Source organism: Alexandromys fortis, unplaced genomic scaffold (assembly GCF_014885135.2).
Source record: "Alexandromys fortis isolate MF-2015 unplaced genomic scaffold, M_Fortis_MF-2015_v1.1 scaffold_29, whole genome shotgun sequence".
NCBI lineage: Eukaryota > Metazoa > Chordata > Mammalia > Rodentia > Cricetidae > Alexandromys > Alexandromys fortis.
The window spans coordinates 59,053-72,516 of NW_026067891.1; the positions used below are offsets into that span (position 1 = coordinate 59,053).

Consider the following 13,464-nt stretch of genomic DNA (forward strand, 5'->3'; position numbering starts at 1 on the left):
TTTTTTTTTTTTTTTTTTTTTGATTTTCGAGACAGGGTTTTTCCATAACTTTTTGGTTCCTGTCCTGGAACTAGCTCTTGTAGACCAGGCTGGCCTCGAACTCACAGAGATCCGCCTGCCTCTGCCTCCCGAGTGCTGGGATTAAAGGCGTGCGCCACCACCACCCAGCCAGAGCACCTTTTATACCTAAGTAAAATGCCCCAAAACAGTTCATACCATTAATGTGCATTAATAAAGATAATGATCCATTATGGCATCACTGAAACAGCTGTTCTTTTTTTTTTTCTTTAATTTACTCATTATGTATATGGTGTTCTGAGTGCATGCTTGCCTACATGTCAGAAGAGGGCACCAGAGCTCGTTATAGATGGTTGTGAGCACCATGAGGTTGCTGGGAATTGAACTCAGGACGTCTGGAAGAGCAGCCACTGAGCCATCTCTCCATCCCCAAAATCAATCAATCAATCAATCAATCAATCAATCTCTCTTTTACTTTTTTTTCCCCCTTTGGTTTTTCAAGACAAGATTTCTCTGTCAAACTGTCCTGGAACTCACTCTATAGACCAGGCTGGCCTCGAACTGACAGAGATCTGCCTCCCTCTGCCTCCCAAGTGCTGGGATTAAAGGTGTGCACCACCACCACCCACAAAACAGCCGCTCTTAACAGTTTAGTGTATGTCAGTCTTCAGCTTCTGTGTACACATGCGCATGCTTTGTACCTGGCACGATATGCTGCCCTTACTTGTCCCTTACTTATGTCTGTTGCTTCAAGTTAATATGCAAGTTTTCATTTTGCACAGAGTTTTCCATCCAGGAGCTTGAGACAGTCACCTCTGTGAGCTTTATTCATTCATGGCTGTGTATTAAGAACAGCAGGTGCTGGTCTAAGCTTCCTGGGCAAACTGAAAAGTCCTGTGAGGTCTGGAAAGGAAAGCTGATGAGGACAAGGCACCAGGGAAGGGAACCTCAGCACTCTCGCTCATCACTTGTGGTACCGTCACTTCCCCAGCCGTGAGCTCTTGACCAAACTAAGGAATTGCCTATTTGGAGCAGGCCTTACAGTCAGGAAGGAGTTAGAGTAATGTTATGACATCAGTGAGCTCTTGACCAGCATGTTAGTGTTCAGTGCTGGGGAAGATCACTGAGGTCTTTTCTCCCCCAGCAGCCTCTATAGTGCCATCTTTGAAAGTTAGCCAGCAGGCCAGAAATTTCCCAGTCAGTTCCAAGTTGGTTTCCTTGTTCTGCAACCAGCAGGTATGATATCTTCAGGAGTAGGGTCTTACCATCCATCTCTGGTGAGCAAACAAAAGTAACATTAGAGTAGCCTGTAACTATGAGCTTTGAATGATGGTGGTATGCCATCAGATGTGGGTTCATCAGAAGGTACAATTGTATTCCTCTAGTGGGGGAATCTTAAAGCTGAGAGAAGAGATGTCCATGTGGGGGACATGGAATGTATGACAAACTTTGTATCTTTCTGTTGACCTCTGTGGAATCCTAGAACTGCTCTTTAAAAAATAATATATCTTTGGGCCGGGTGGTAGTGGCACACACCTTTAAGCCCAGCACTCAGGAGGCAGGCGGATCTCTGTAAGTTCGAGACCAGCCTGGTCTACAAGAGCTAGTTCCAGAACAGGCTCCAAAGCTACAGAGAAATCCTGTCTCGAAAAACTTTGTGTGTGTGTGTGTGTGTGTGTGTGTGTGTGTGTGTGTGTGTGTGTGTATGTGTGTGTATTTGTTACATTACTAGAGTGCAAGAAGTAGGCCAAGCTAGAAAGATGATATTAACTGGGATTACTGTAAAGAAGAGCTAATCAGGAGGGTGCCTTAGGGAAGCGTGTTCCAGAATGAAGGAAGTAGACTCGGGGTCCTGAGGCAGGAATGTATCAGACATGTCTAAGGAGCTGCAGAGGAGGTCAGTAGCCAGAGCAGAGCAGAATGCACCAGCAGCAGAGTGGTGAGAGATGAGTCCTGAAGGCCTGCACCAGTTCCTGCTGCAGTTTAGCTCCCAGCTGAAAGGGCCTGAAGAATAGGTCAGATTTTGTTGTTGTTGTTGTTTTTGTTGTTGTTGTTGTTGTTGTTTGGTGTTTTGATTTGGTTTAGGGTTTTGTTTTTGTTTTTGTTTTTTTTTGGAGATAGGGTCTTACTTTGTATCTCTAGAACTTGCTGTGTAGAGAAAACTGACCCCAAACTCAAAGTGCTGGTCTTAAAGGCATACAGCACCATGCCCAGCCCTGTGTAGCATTTTGAACAGAGGAATGGCAGTCTGCTGGCTGCCTTATTATGAGAGAAAATAGAACTGCATGCAGGAGGTGAGAGAAGGCTGTTGTGGCAATGCAAGCCCTGAGGTGACGGTAGTGAGAAATGGTGGAGCATAGTTAGATTCTGAAGCTGGGGCGAATCAAGTGTGTCAGTTAGGTGGAGGAACAGTGTATGGAAAGAACATAGGCAAGGGAATGTAGCAAATCAGCAAGAACAAGGGCGCTGCTGCTGACTGAGATGGAGAAGCTGAAGCAGGAGGGCCAGCTCAGTAGCTCCACATTGACTGAGTTTGAAATGTTGGTGTCATCCAAGTACAGATGCTCAATGTAAATATGGCGTGTGAATCTGGAGTCTGGAAGTTCCAGACTAAAGAAATGAGTGTGGGTGAGGTATTTAAAGGTGCAGAACTCAGTAAGGTAGCTGGTGGAGACAGGAGAAGGGAATGTAATAAATATAGGAAACTTGGGGATGTACCCTAGTGTGTGAGGGAAGGTGAAGAGGAAGGATCTTAACAGAAGAGCACTTGCAGCCAGCACTGACTAAGGGAAGTTGGACTGGTGGGAGGTCAGTGCCAGTGTCCAGAGCTCATCAGTAAGATGAGAAGAGATGAAGACACTGCCATTATTTTGTAAGGAGTTTTGTTGCAAAAGGAGCATAGTCTAGTTTGTGTTGCTTTTCTTTTGAAATGAAATAAATCTTAGCGTGTTTTATATGATGGTAATGATCTAATAGCAAAAAAGAAATGACCTCACAGGAGGGAAAGAAGCGCAGAAAAGCTAGGATTGATTGAATTAGCCGGGGACTGACTTGCTAAGGAGTGTGCAGTGTGAGTTCAGGTGCCTGCAGAAGGACGACTGAAAGTTTAGAATTCAGGATGTCTTCCCAGATCGTATATTTTTACTAGGCATTAGCAGTCCTCTAAAAATCACTGTAGTAATTTTAAGGTCCTAACAATTTGCTTAATTTTCCATATCCTTAACAATGCTGCATTCCCCTCTTGTAATTTGGAAGGGAAAGATGGTATTCCTTTTCCAGTCTTCACATGTTAATCCCCCTGCAGCCCTCTTCTGTCTGGGGATTCTGGCTGCTCTGCAGAGGCGAGAGTGGGTCCTGTGATCAGAGCACCGGAAATGAACATCCTGAAGTTCTCTCCCCACAGCTCTTGTGCTCCACCGTCTTGATTGCACTCTCTCTTCATGTTGTTCATCCAGGCCACTAAGAAAGACTTGTAGAGCTATCTGCTAAATATTAAATTTGCTTTAAAGATGAAAGGAGAAAAAGAAAAGATGAATTAATGTACTGGGTTGTTTTCTAAGGCAGAAAGCAGGGTTGTGCATACTGGTAAATGGTATTAGTGTGATATATCTTACTTACCCTTATGTCTTCCTTAAACCCACCATTGCTCCACCCCACACTCTACTCCCAACCCTGGCACAAAGAACTAGGAGGACATGAGCAAACAGATAAGCTGTAAACCCTTTCAGCTGATTGTGTAGTGAGGGGCCAGAGAACAGGCAAATGATACAGTATTGGCTTTACCCTGAATTATGTAAATGAAGGGATTAGTGGGAAATAACATTTTCTGTATCGTGCATATCTAGCTTCGTCTTTTCTTTCCCAGACCGAAGCTCCTCTGGGCTCTTGGACAGAACAAGTGAACTGTATGATGTCATACTTTACATATATTGGACACTGTCTCACTTACTGTTGGTGTAAGCATGTTGCATATGCTGTCTCCTTTACATAAGAGCCTTGGAAGTTATAAGTATTATTATCTTCATTTTATTGATAAGGAAACAGTGACTTACAGCTGTTAATAATGTGCCTAAATAACCAGATAGCACGCTTTTAGGTGAGCTAGCCTTCAGTTTGTGGCATTCTCTTCGCCTGAGGCCCTATAGAACCTTGACATCAGCCATATCCAGGTGCTGTGTTAGGACAGGGGCTTTGCTCCTACTGCTAAGTATGACAGATGTCATCAATGAGACAGTGTAGTTAGGGGTTTTTGCTTTGTTTCTAGGCTTGGAAAGTCCTTATAAAGATAAGTCTCCTTCCTTTGGTGCTACTGCAGTAGTGGCAAAGAATCAGCTGTTACTGGCTTCTGTGGCTGCCCACCTGACGGCCATTGCCTCCCACCACTGTAGTGCTATGGTGTAGATCCCTCTTAGGAGGAAGTGCAGGGAACAAAGGATTGAAAGTACTGGAACTACACAGGTTTGGGGCATAATAGGCAAGGCATAAACAATATCTGGGAGACAGAATATATATACACAGAGAGAGAGAATATGTATAGTAAGGTGAGTCTACTTGCTAGACTTTAAACTTTTTCAAAGCACACTCTCCAATTTTGGAAAATATTACTGAGTAATACAACCTGGAAAAAACTAAATTCAGTGAAAAAATAATGGCTTAGCAAGCCTTCGCTTTCATAGTCTTTAGTAGCAACCATGGAATGCTAGGATACTTGAGTAATGAGGTAGTTTCCTAACCCAAACATACTAATCATGCTTTTGTAAAGCCATAATAGTAAATTAATGAATTAATTCAGACGTGTTTGACGCAGTCCAAAAGGCAAGTGTGCCAACATTGTAACTTTAGCCTAGCAGAAAGGATCCGGAATAACCTGGATGGGAGATAATCTAGTGCATTATGTTCAGAACTGTCCATCAAAGTGCTTAAGTCGTCTGCTAAGCCTTTGCTGCAAAGTGCATGGAGATGTTAGGAAAGTGGAAGGGACCAGTTCTGCTGAGAGAGGAGGAGAGCAGGGAAGGCTTCGCAAACCAACCCTGGTGGCCAAGAAGTACACATTACTTCTAAAGATAGCAGTATAAAATAAGCCCTCAGGTTTCTTTCCTTTGTCTCTGCCCCCTAGCAAACACAGTGTGTGAGCCCTTTCTTACCTCCAGAATCACCCTAGTTCTTTCCATCTTCTATCTAGTGCTCTTCTTTTTCAGAAAAGGAAGGGTGAGGACATCACCTTAATTTATATTTCTTTGAGACAAATACCCTACTGTCTTAGTTAGGTTTTTATTGCTGTGAAGAGACACCATGGGAAAGTAGCTGAGAGCCCTACATCTTGCCTTGTAGGCAATAGGAAGTGGAGTTGAATGAAGCTTGAGTAAAGGAGACCTCCAAGCCCACCCCTGCAGGGACACACTTCCTCCAAAAAGCCACACCTTCTAATAGTGCCACTTCCTGTGAGCTTTTGCACTTAATCTTTTCTTTGCACCTTTTGCACTTACTCCACCTAAAACATCACATCTTCTAAGGCTATCTGGGATACTGCAATTGGCCCTTCAAGCATAGCCTGTTCCATGAAGCCTTTCCTACTGTCTTGTACCTAAACAAAGTTTGTTTCTTCTGTTGCCATAGCACCGTTACTCACTGCTCTGATAGTATTTGTCACATTTTATGGAGTCAATCACAAATCTCTTCACCCAGCCACAGTGAACTACAGAGCAAAAATTGTTTGTGTTCATGTGTTTTTACCCCGCACTTCACAGATAGTAGCTGTTAAATAAATACTGTCATATTGCACTCCGTCTTCATGGAGATAAGGCATCTGTCTCCAAGGTGAGTTAGAATGAGCATGTGTTACTGAGTACCTTTCAAGGTAGACTTCAGCTTTTGTTTCTCAGTTGTCTCAGTCATAAACAAAGCCACATGGATGTCCAACAACGTACAGAGCAATGGCAGTATTTAGTAACAGATCCCGAAGGGGAAACTTATCCTGTTTAGTTGTATTTCATGCTCTACTAGAACTATTGGTCCTTTTTAATATCTAAGTGCACATGTGGTTACTGTGATACACCTATCAAGTGTGAGCTGGCAGGGTGCTTACCTAGGATTCTCAAAGTCCAGGATTTGATCTTCAGCATCTCATAAACTGGATATGGAGGAGCAGACCTGTGGTCCCAGGATGCAGAGGCTGAAGTGAGGAAAGTTAGAAGTTAAAGGAAAGGAACACTGCTGGGCACTAGTGGCACACGTCCTTAATCCCAGCACTTGGGAGGCAGAGGCAGATGGATCTCTCTGAGTTCAAGGCCACCTTGGTCTACAAGAGCTAGTTCCGGGACAGGCTCCAAAGCCACAGAGAAACCCTTTCTCAAAAAACAGGAAGGAAGGAAGGAAGGAAGGAAGGAAGGAAGGAAGGAAGGAAGGAAGGAAGGAAGGAAGGAAGGAAGGAAGGAAATGGAACACTATGATATTTTTAGAATAGAACTTTTGTTTTTCCCCTTTCATCTTTAACACTTAAAATTTTCAGAACAAAAAATAACTTTATTCTGAAAGTGTATTCTAATTTAGTTTAAATTGATTTAAAATTATTAAAATTTAGAATAATTTTAGGTAGTATATCTTATACACACCCATGGGTAGGTCGAGGGTAAGAAGACCACTGATTAGCTGTCTTGAAATAATGGCGTGTGTGAGCATGTCGGACCACCAAGGAAGTGTAAATATTGGGCACTATGAAGCTGAAGCAGGATCTAAAGAGGTGAGGTGTGAGGAGAAACTAATGGTATGGTCTGAAAAACTCTTCCTCTGCCAGGCTTGAGGTCATTAGCGAAGGAAGGGAGGGAGGGAGGGAGGGAGAGAGGGAAGGAGGGAAGGAGGGAGGGAGGGAGAGAAGGAAAAAAGACCAAGTGGAGCCTTGCAATAGGTCTATACCATGGCTCTCACCACTTCAAAAAGCCTTGCAGTTGCTTCTTGTCTACCTCCTTGAGCTCACAGATTGCTCGTAGGGCCACTTTTACCCACAGACATATCTGTTGTTTAAAGAATTCCTGGATAGTGCTTAGCTACACACTTTCAGAACACATTTCAGATGCAGAAATTATTGATTATAAATGCTAAGTACTACTGAAATGTTAATATATAAACAGTTCTTTGTCTTGTAAATGACTAGCATATGTATTAGTCAGGGTTCTCTAAAGGAACAAAACTGTGGGGCATGGTGGCACATACTTTGGAAGGCAGACACAGGTGGATCTCTCTGAGTTCAAGGCCAGCCAATCTCGGTGAGATACTAACATACCAAGTTCTAGGACAGTCATGGCTGCATAGAGAGACCCTATCTCAACAGACAGAACATGGTAGCCCACACTTTACTTCCACACACAGGGAGCAGAAGCAGGTGGATCTCTGAATTTGAGACCAGCCAGGTCTATATAGTGAGTTTTAGGACATACACCCTGTCTCAAAAAATAAATAAAAATGAGGAACAGAACTGATAGAGTAATATAAATTAAATATAATATAAATTAAAGGGGATTTATTAGAATGGTTTCCAGACTAGTCCAACAGCGACTAGTTTACAGTGGGTTTGTCAGGACTCTGTTCAGAGAGCTGCTGGTGTTCAGTCTGTGTTGGAGTCTTGAAGACGGAGGTTCTGATACCAATGAAAGACTGTCTCAGTTACAGGAAAAATGAACTTACCCACAAGAGTGATGGCAGGCAGGCAAAAAGCAAAGGCTTTCTTCTTCCATGTCCCTTTATGCTGAGACTAGGAGATAGGACCCAGACTTAGGGCGGGTCTTCCACCTTAAATGATCCGATCTAGAAAATCCGTCACCGGTATGCCCAACTGCTTGGGTTTTAGTTGATTCCAGATGTGGTCAAATTGACAACCAAAGTTAGCCATTGCAGCCTAGAATTTTGGTAGAGATTTTAAACAAATCATCTCAAGATCTTCAAAGACCTAAAGAAAAAGGTAAGAAACCACGATTATTTTGTATAATGCCAGTAATTTCTTTTTTCTCTTTTTTTATTTTTAAAACAATCTTATTATACATACCAATCCCAGTTCCCTCTCCCTCTCGTCCTCCCACTCCCCCCACCTTCTCTCCATCCCACCCCCCATTCACTCCTCAGAGAGTGGGAGGCCTCCCATGGAGAGTCAACAAAGTCTCTCATATCACTTGAAGCAGGACCAAGGCCCTACCCACTGCATCTAGGCTAAGCAAAGTATCCCTCCTTAGAGAATGGGCTCTAAAGAGCCAGTTCATGCACTAAATACTGATACCACTACTAGTGGCCCCATAAACTGCCCAAGCCACATAACTGTCACCTCCATGCAGAGGGCCTAATTCTGTCTTATACAGGTTCCCCAGCCATCAGTCCGGGGTCAGTGAGCTTCCACTAGCTCTGGTCAGCTTTTTCTATGGGTTTCCCCATCATGGTTTTGATCCCTTTGCACATAATATCACTCCTCCCTCTCTATGACTGAGTTCGGCCCAGTGCTTAGCTGTGGGTCTCTGCATCTGCTTCCATCAGTCACTGGATGAAGGTTCTATGACAATTAAGGTAATCATCAATCTGGTCATAGGGGAAGGACAATTAAGATACCCTCTCCAGTGTTGCTTAAGGATTCCTGAGAATTTCCCTAGTGCCTGGTTTCTCACTAACCCCATAATGGCTCCCTTTTTCAAGGTATCTTTCCTTGTTCTCCCTCCCTGACCTTCCCAATCCCTCGTGTTCTTCTCTCCACTCCCCTCCACCCTCCACCCTCCCCTACGCTGCCAGTTTACTAAGGAGATATTGTGTACCTCCCCTTCCAGGTCTCTCTCAGGGTTCTCCTTGTTTCCTGTCTTCTCTGGGGTTGTGGACTGTAAACTGGTTATCCTTTGCTTTATGTCTAATATCCACTTATGAGTGAGAACAGACTGTGTTTGCCTTTCTGGGTCTGAGTTACCTTACTCGGGATTTGTTTTTCTAGTCCCGTCCATTTGCCTGCAAATTTCAAGATGTCATTATTTTTTTGCCGCTGAGTAATACTCCATTGTGTAAATGTATCACATTTTCTTTATCCATTCTTCAGTTGAGAGGCATTTACATTGTTTCCAGGTTCTGTGCCAGTAATTTCTGTGTTTCATCTAATTCCAAATCTATGAGACTCCTAGAAATGAAGTAACCCAAGATGAAATAAATTCACATAGGAAATCACAAGCTGGTGATTTTTAGTAGTATTTTTAATAATTCTTGGAGAATTTCATATAATGTATTTTGAACATATTCATCCCCTCAACTCCCATTACCACCCTCCCATCTCTTCACACTCAAGTTGAGATTTCTTCTTCTTTGAATACAGCTTGTGTTGCCAGGCGCTCTCGGGAACAGGACTTGAACTGGCATGTAGTTGGCCTACCAGGGCTTTTCACACTGAAGAAAACTGACACTCCCTCTCCCAGAAGCTCTCAAATGCTCTATCTCCTCAGCTAGTGCTGGGATTTGCTTAACTTGTAATTTTATCCTGCCTCTTTTTTTGTAATATGTGTGTGTGTATAGCTAACTCTGTTTCTCTCTTTTTTCCTTAACATTTATGTATTTATTATGCATTTCTGTACATGTATATTCATGTGTGCACAAGAGCCACAGAGCATGTGCGAAGTCAAAGGCCAGCTATGGCAACCCAGTCTACTTCCTCCACCATGCAGAGATGGATTTCAGGCCATCAGGCTTAGCAGCAGGTGTACTTCACCACTGAAATACCTTACCACCCTTATCCTTTCTTTTCTTAGTTAAAATTTTTATTTAAGGGCTAACAATTCATTTGCATTAAAGTAGACAAACTAATCTGAAGAGTGTGTGTCTCATGGTTTTCTTCATGTCTGTGCATATATATACATATATATCAGTGTGATCGCCATCCAAATAAAAACACTAACTTTCCAAAGTAGCCTTGACTGGTTTTTTTTCCTGCTGCTCTTCATTCCTCCCAAGTAAATGATCTTGTATACTTATTTTTTGTACAATGGGTGATTCAGTTTGGAGGACATGCTGGGGGAAAGTTAACATTAACTGCAAAGTGAAGATGATCAGTGTATCTCACAACAGCTTTGGATTACATCTCCTTATCACTTTCTTTCTGCTTTTACCCCACAACAGGAAATCAGATCCTGTCTCTTGGGAATCTCTCAAAAGATCAGATTTATCCAATGAAACTCAAGGGCATATCCATCTGCTATTCAGCTCTCAAATCTGCCTTATGTGGAAATTATGTCAGCTTTGGCGTCTTCAAGTTGTACGGGGACAACCATTTTGACAATGTACTCCAGGCCTTCGTGAAAATGCTGCTCTCAGTGTCCCACAGTGACTTGCTGGTAAGCCTGCTGTGTCCTGGGGGTCTTCATGGGAAAGTGGAATACCAGCACCCCAGCCTAGAATGGTTACAAACCTGGGAATCCAAACACCACCACATTCTGTTTCAAGATAGCATGCTTGCTCCATACTTAACAAACCTGGACAGCCCTAGTGCTTATCTGTGTAATTCAACACACAGGCTAGAACGTCACAGCTGTCACTTCTAACCACTTGTCATCCAAAGCACTGTAGCCTCTTCACATGAAAACAGACTTAGTAATGTCAAGGAATTGCTTTCAGCTATATTTATTATTCACAAGAGGAAATACATGATTTGATGCAGAATTTCCCCTTCCATCCATCCTTTTAACTTCTTCCTGTTTGACCTTCCTTTGTATTAAAATTTGGGTATGGCAGCCAGCATTAAACTGCATGTTGAGCTACCTGATATATGGGCTGTTATTCCTTTGGTTATTTACCCTGTGTTAGTCACCTCGCTGAGTGTCTAGACCACACTTTTTCCATGAGTGCATTGAAGCCCCTTTTCTGCTCATGACATTTAGCTTCTATGACGTATGTCAGTGATCTTTAAACTTTGGAACTTTGCAGAAATGTCTGGGATGCTTGTTAGAAACGCAAATTTCTAGACTTCTGGCTTGTGTCATAAGCAGATTTTCTTTAAAACATTTCAGCCACTTTATACAGGAGCCATTGTGTGCTTGGTGTATTTTCTGTAAGTACTTGTTAAAATAGCCAAATTCAGCATTGGGCTGAGACTTTCCCACCTGCTCCCAGAAGCTTCATAAATGACCTGGAGAGCTTGTGGGAGAAGTGTTCCTAGATCTTACAATGGACCAGTGCCCAGCACACTCATGCCAGGGTGTGACACCTCCTACGGTAAAGCAAAGTGCTCCTTGAACGCAGTACCTGTGTGACAGAAATTACAAAGCAGAATCATCAGTTACCTTGTTGGGCAGCCTCACTGAGGGACTTTTCTCTGCGGTTGTGCTCCACCAAGAAAACTGATTGCACTCCAGGCAAACCATCAGTACGTCTCAAACCTGAATGTACATCAGACTGTATTTATGACACTATGAAGGAAAAAGGCTGATTTCAAGGCCACACTTAAGAACTTTTTACTGAGTCTGGAGTGGGGTCAGAAAGCTACATCGTGAATAAGCGTGCTTAGAGGTGTTATAACCTCACTAGATGCTATTCTACTCTAGGTTATATTTGCCATGAGTGTTACACCTGCTTATAACATATACTGGTTTATGTTGCATTTGAGAATTCGCAGGCATTTTCTCATACACTTGCCTCTGGTCTTTATAATATGATAAATAATAAATCATTTGTCAACTAATAATTTAACTAAATGGGTTGGCCTTATAGAAATATAGCAGAATGAGGTACCATATCCATGTGGCTTACATTTACTCTATCTCTTTATATAGCAATATCGGAAACTGAGCCAGTCCTATTATCCCCTCCTGGAATGTCTTACCCAGGACCACATGAGCTTCGTCACCAACTTGGAGCCCCCTGTGCTCCTGTATGTTCTCACATCTCTCTCAGAGGGGCTCACCACTCTTGGTAAGGATCGTGAAAAACACTGTTCTCCATGGAAAGGACTTGACTTCATTCTTCTAATGTATGTGTTTGTTCACTGAGATTTTTGTCCAATGAAGGGAAAAAGAAATGTTGTCAGCCCAACTGAAAGATGGTTTTACAGCTATTACTTGCAAATGGGAAAATGTATGTTTAATATTTTGGTAACTTTTTATCAGTTTTGAGATAAAATTTAAATACCACCAAAGCCCAAAAAGTTCCAACAGATTCATAAACAATGATGAATCACAACAGTGCATAAAATATTTGCATCACTACACTCCAATATGTCCTCATCAGACCTATTGCCCACCCTTAGCCCTGCTCCAAGGAAACTACTGTCTTTCTAGATTTTCATATAAATGGACGCTTAAAACTAGAAATCGTTTGTCTTATTTCTTTCATTTAACATAATGCCTTTAATAATGATCTGGTTTTTTTAATCAGTTCATTATTCCTTCCCTTTGCCAAGTGTCACTGCATCACACGGATTACCACACTTGGTCTGTGCACAGATCTTCTCATGGAAGTTAGGATTGCTAAGCCTCTATGAGCATTCATAAGTGTCTGTGACGATTCTTTGTATTTCCCTCGGATAGATACCTAGAGTAGGATTTCTGGGCTGTCTGTCAGTTACTGTGCCGAGATGCTGTTTCCCGATATGGCTATAGTGTTTTGCCCAACAGTGTAGAAAGGTTCCAACTGTTCCCCATCCTTACACTTGCAGTGATTCTTTTCAGGCTGAGCTGTCAGTGCCTATGAGGTGAAATCTTTGTGGCTTTAATTTCCATATTACCAATGAATACTCGGAGGATCTCGCCATGCTTATTTGTTTTATCATGTGTTGTGCTTTATTCTGTTGCTGTAACAAACATACTTGAGAGAAGTCAACATACAGAAAGATGGGTTAATATTTTGGTTCACGATTTCAGAGATTTTAGTTTGTAGTCCTTTATTCTCCCCATTTTAGGCCTGAGGCAAGGCTAAAGATCATGGCAGGACGCAATTGAGAGAACAAAGTTTCTAACCTCATGGTGAGCAAGGAGCAGAGAGAGCAAGAAAGCGGGTTTGAAGTCAGATGACATGCTTGAGAGACACGCCTCAGTAGCCTACTTCCTTCAGCCATCCCCTACCCCTATTATTGTACTTCATATGAACTTATCAGTGACTAATTCATTGATGAAGTTAGCACCCTCATGATCCAGTCACCTCTTAATCCACCAGCAGCTGGGAACAGAGCCACAAGATACAAACAGCAACCTACATTTTCTTGGTAATGTGCTTGTTCATATCTTTTACACTGGTTTTTTGTTTTATTTTGTTTAACTTTGGTTTATGTTGTTGGTAATTTGTAAGCTGTTATATATTCTGGATACAAGACAAGGTCTCTCTGTGTAGCCTTGACTATCCTGGAACTCGCTCTGTAGACCAGGCTGGCATTGAACTCACAGAAATCCACCTGCCTCTGCCTCCAGATGCTGGAATTAAATGCATGTGCACCCCACCACTGGGCTT

The 13,464-nt window shown here is 42.5% G+C and overlaps 1 protein-coding gene across 1 annotated transcript in view; it reads left to right on the forward strand.

The window, feature by feature from the left end:
• Positions 1 to 13,464, forward strand: part of LOC126494691 (ran-binding protein 17-like) — a 115,021-nt gene that overhangs the window by 55,095 nt on the left and 46,462 nt on the right. Inside the window, exons 9-10 of the mRNA XM_050132137.1 lie at positions 10,147 to 10,361; positions 11,796 to 11,934. Of these exons, the coding sequence (XP_049988094.1) occupies positions 10,147 to 10,361; positions 11,796 to 11,934 (354 nt within the window). The remainder of the gene's footprint in view (positions 1 to 10,146; positions 10,362 to 11,795; positions 11,935 to 13,464) is intronic.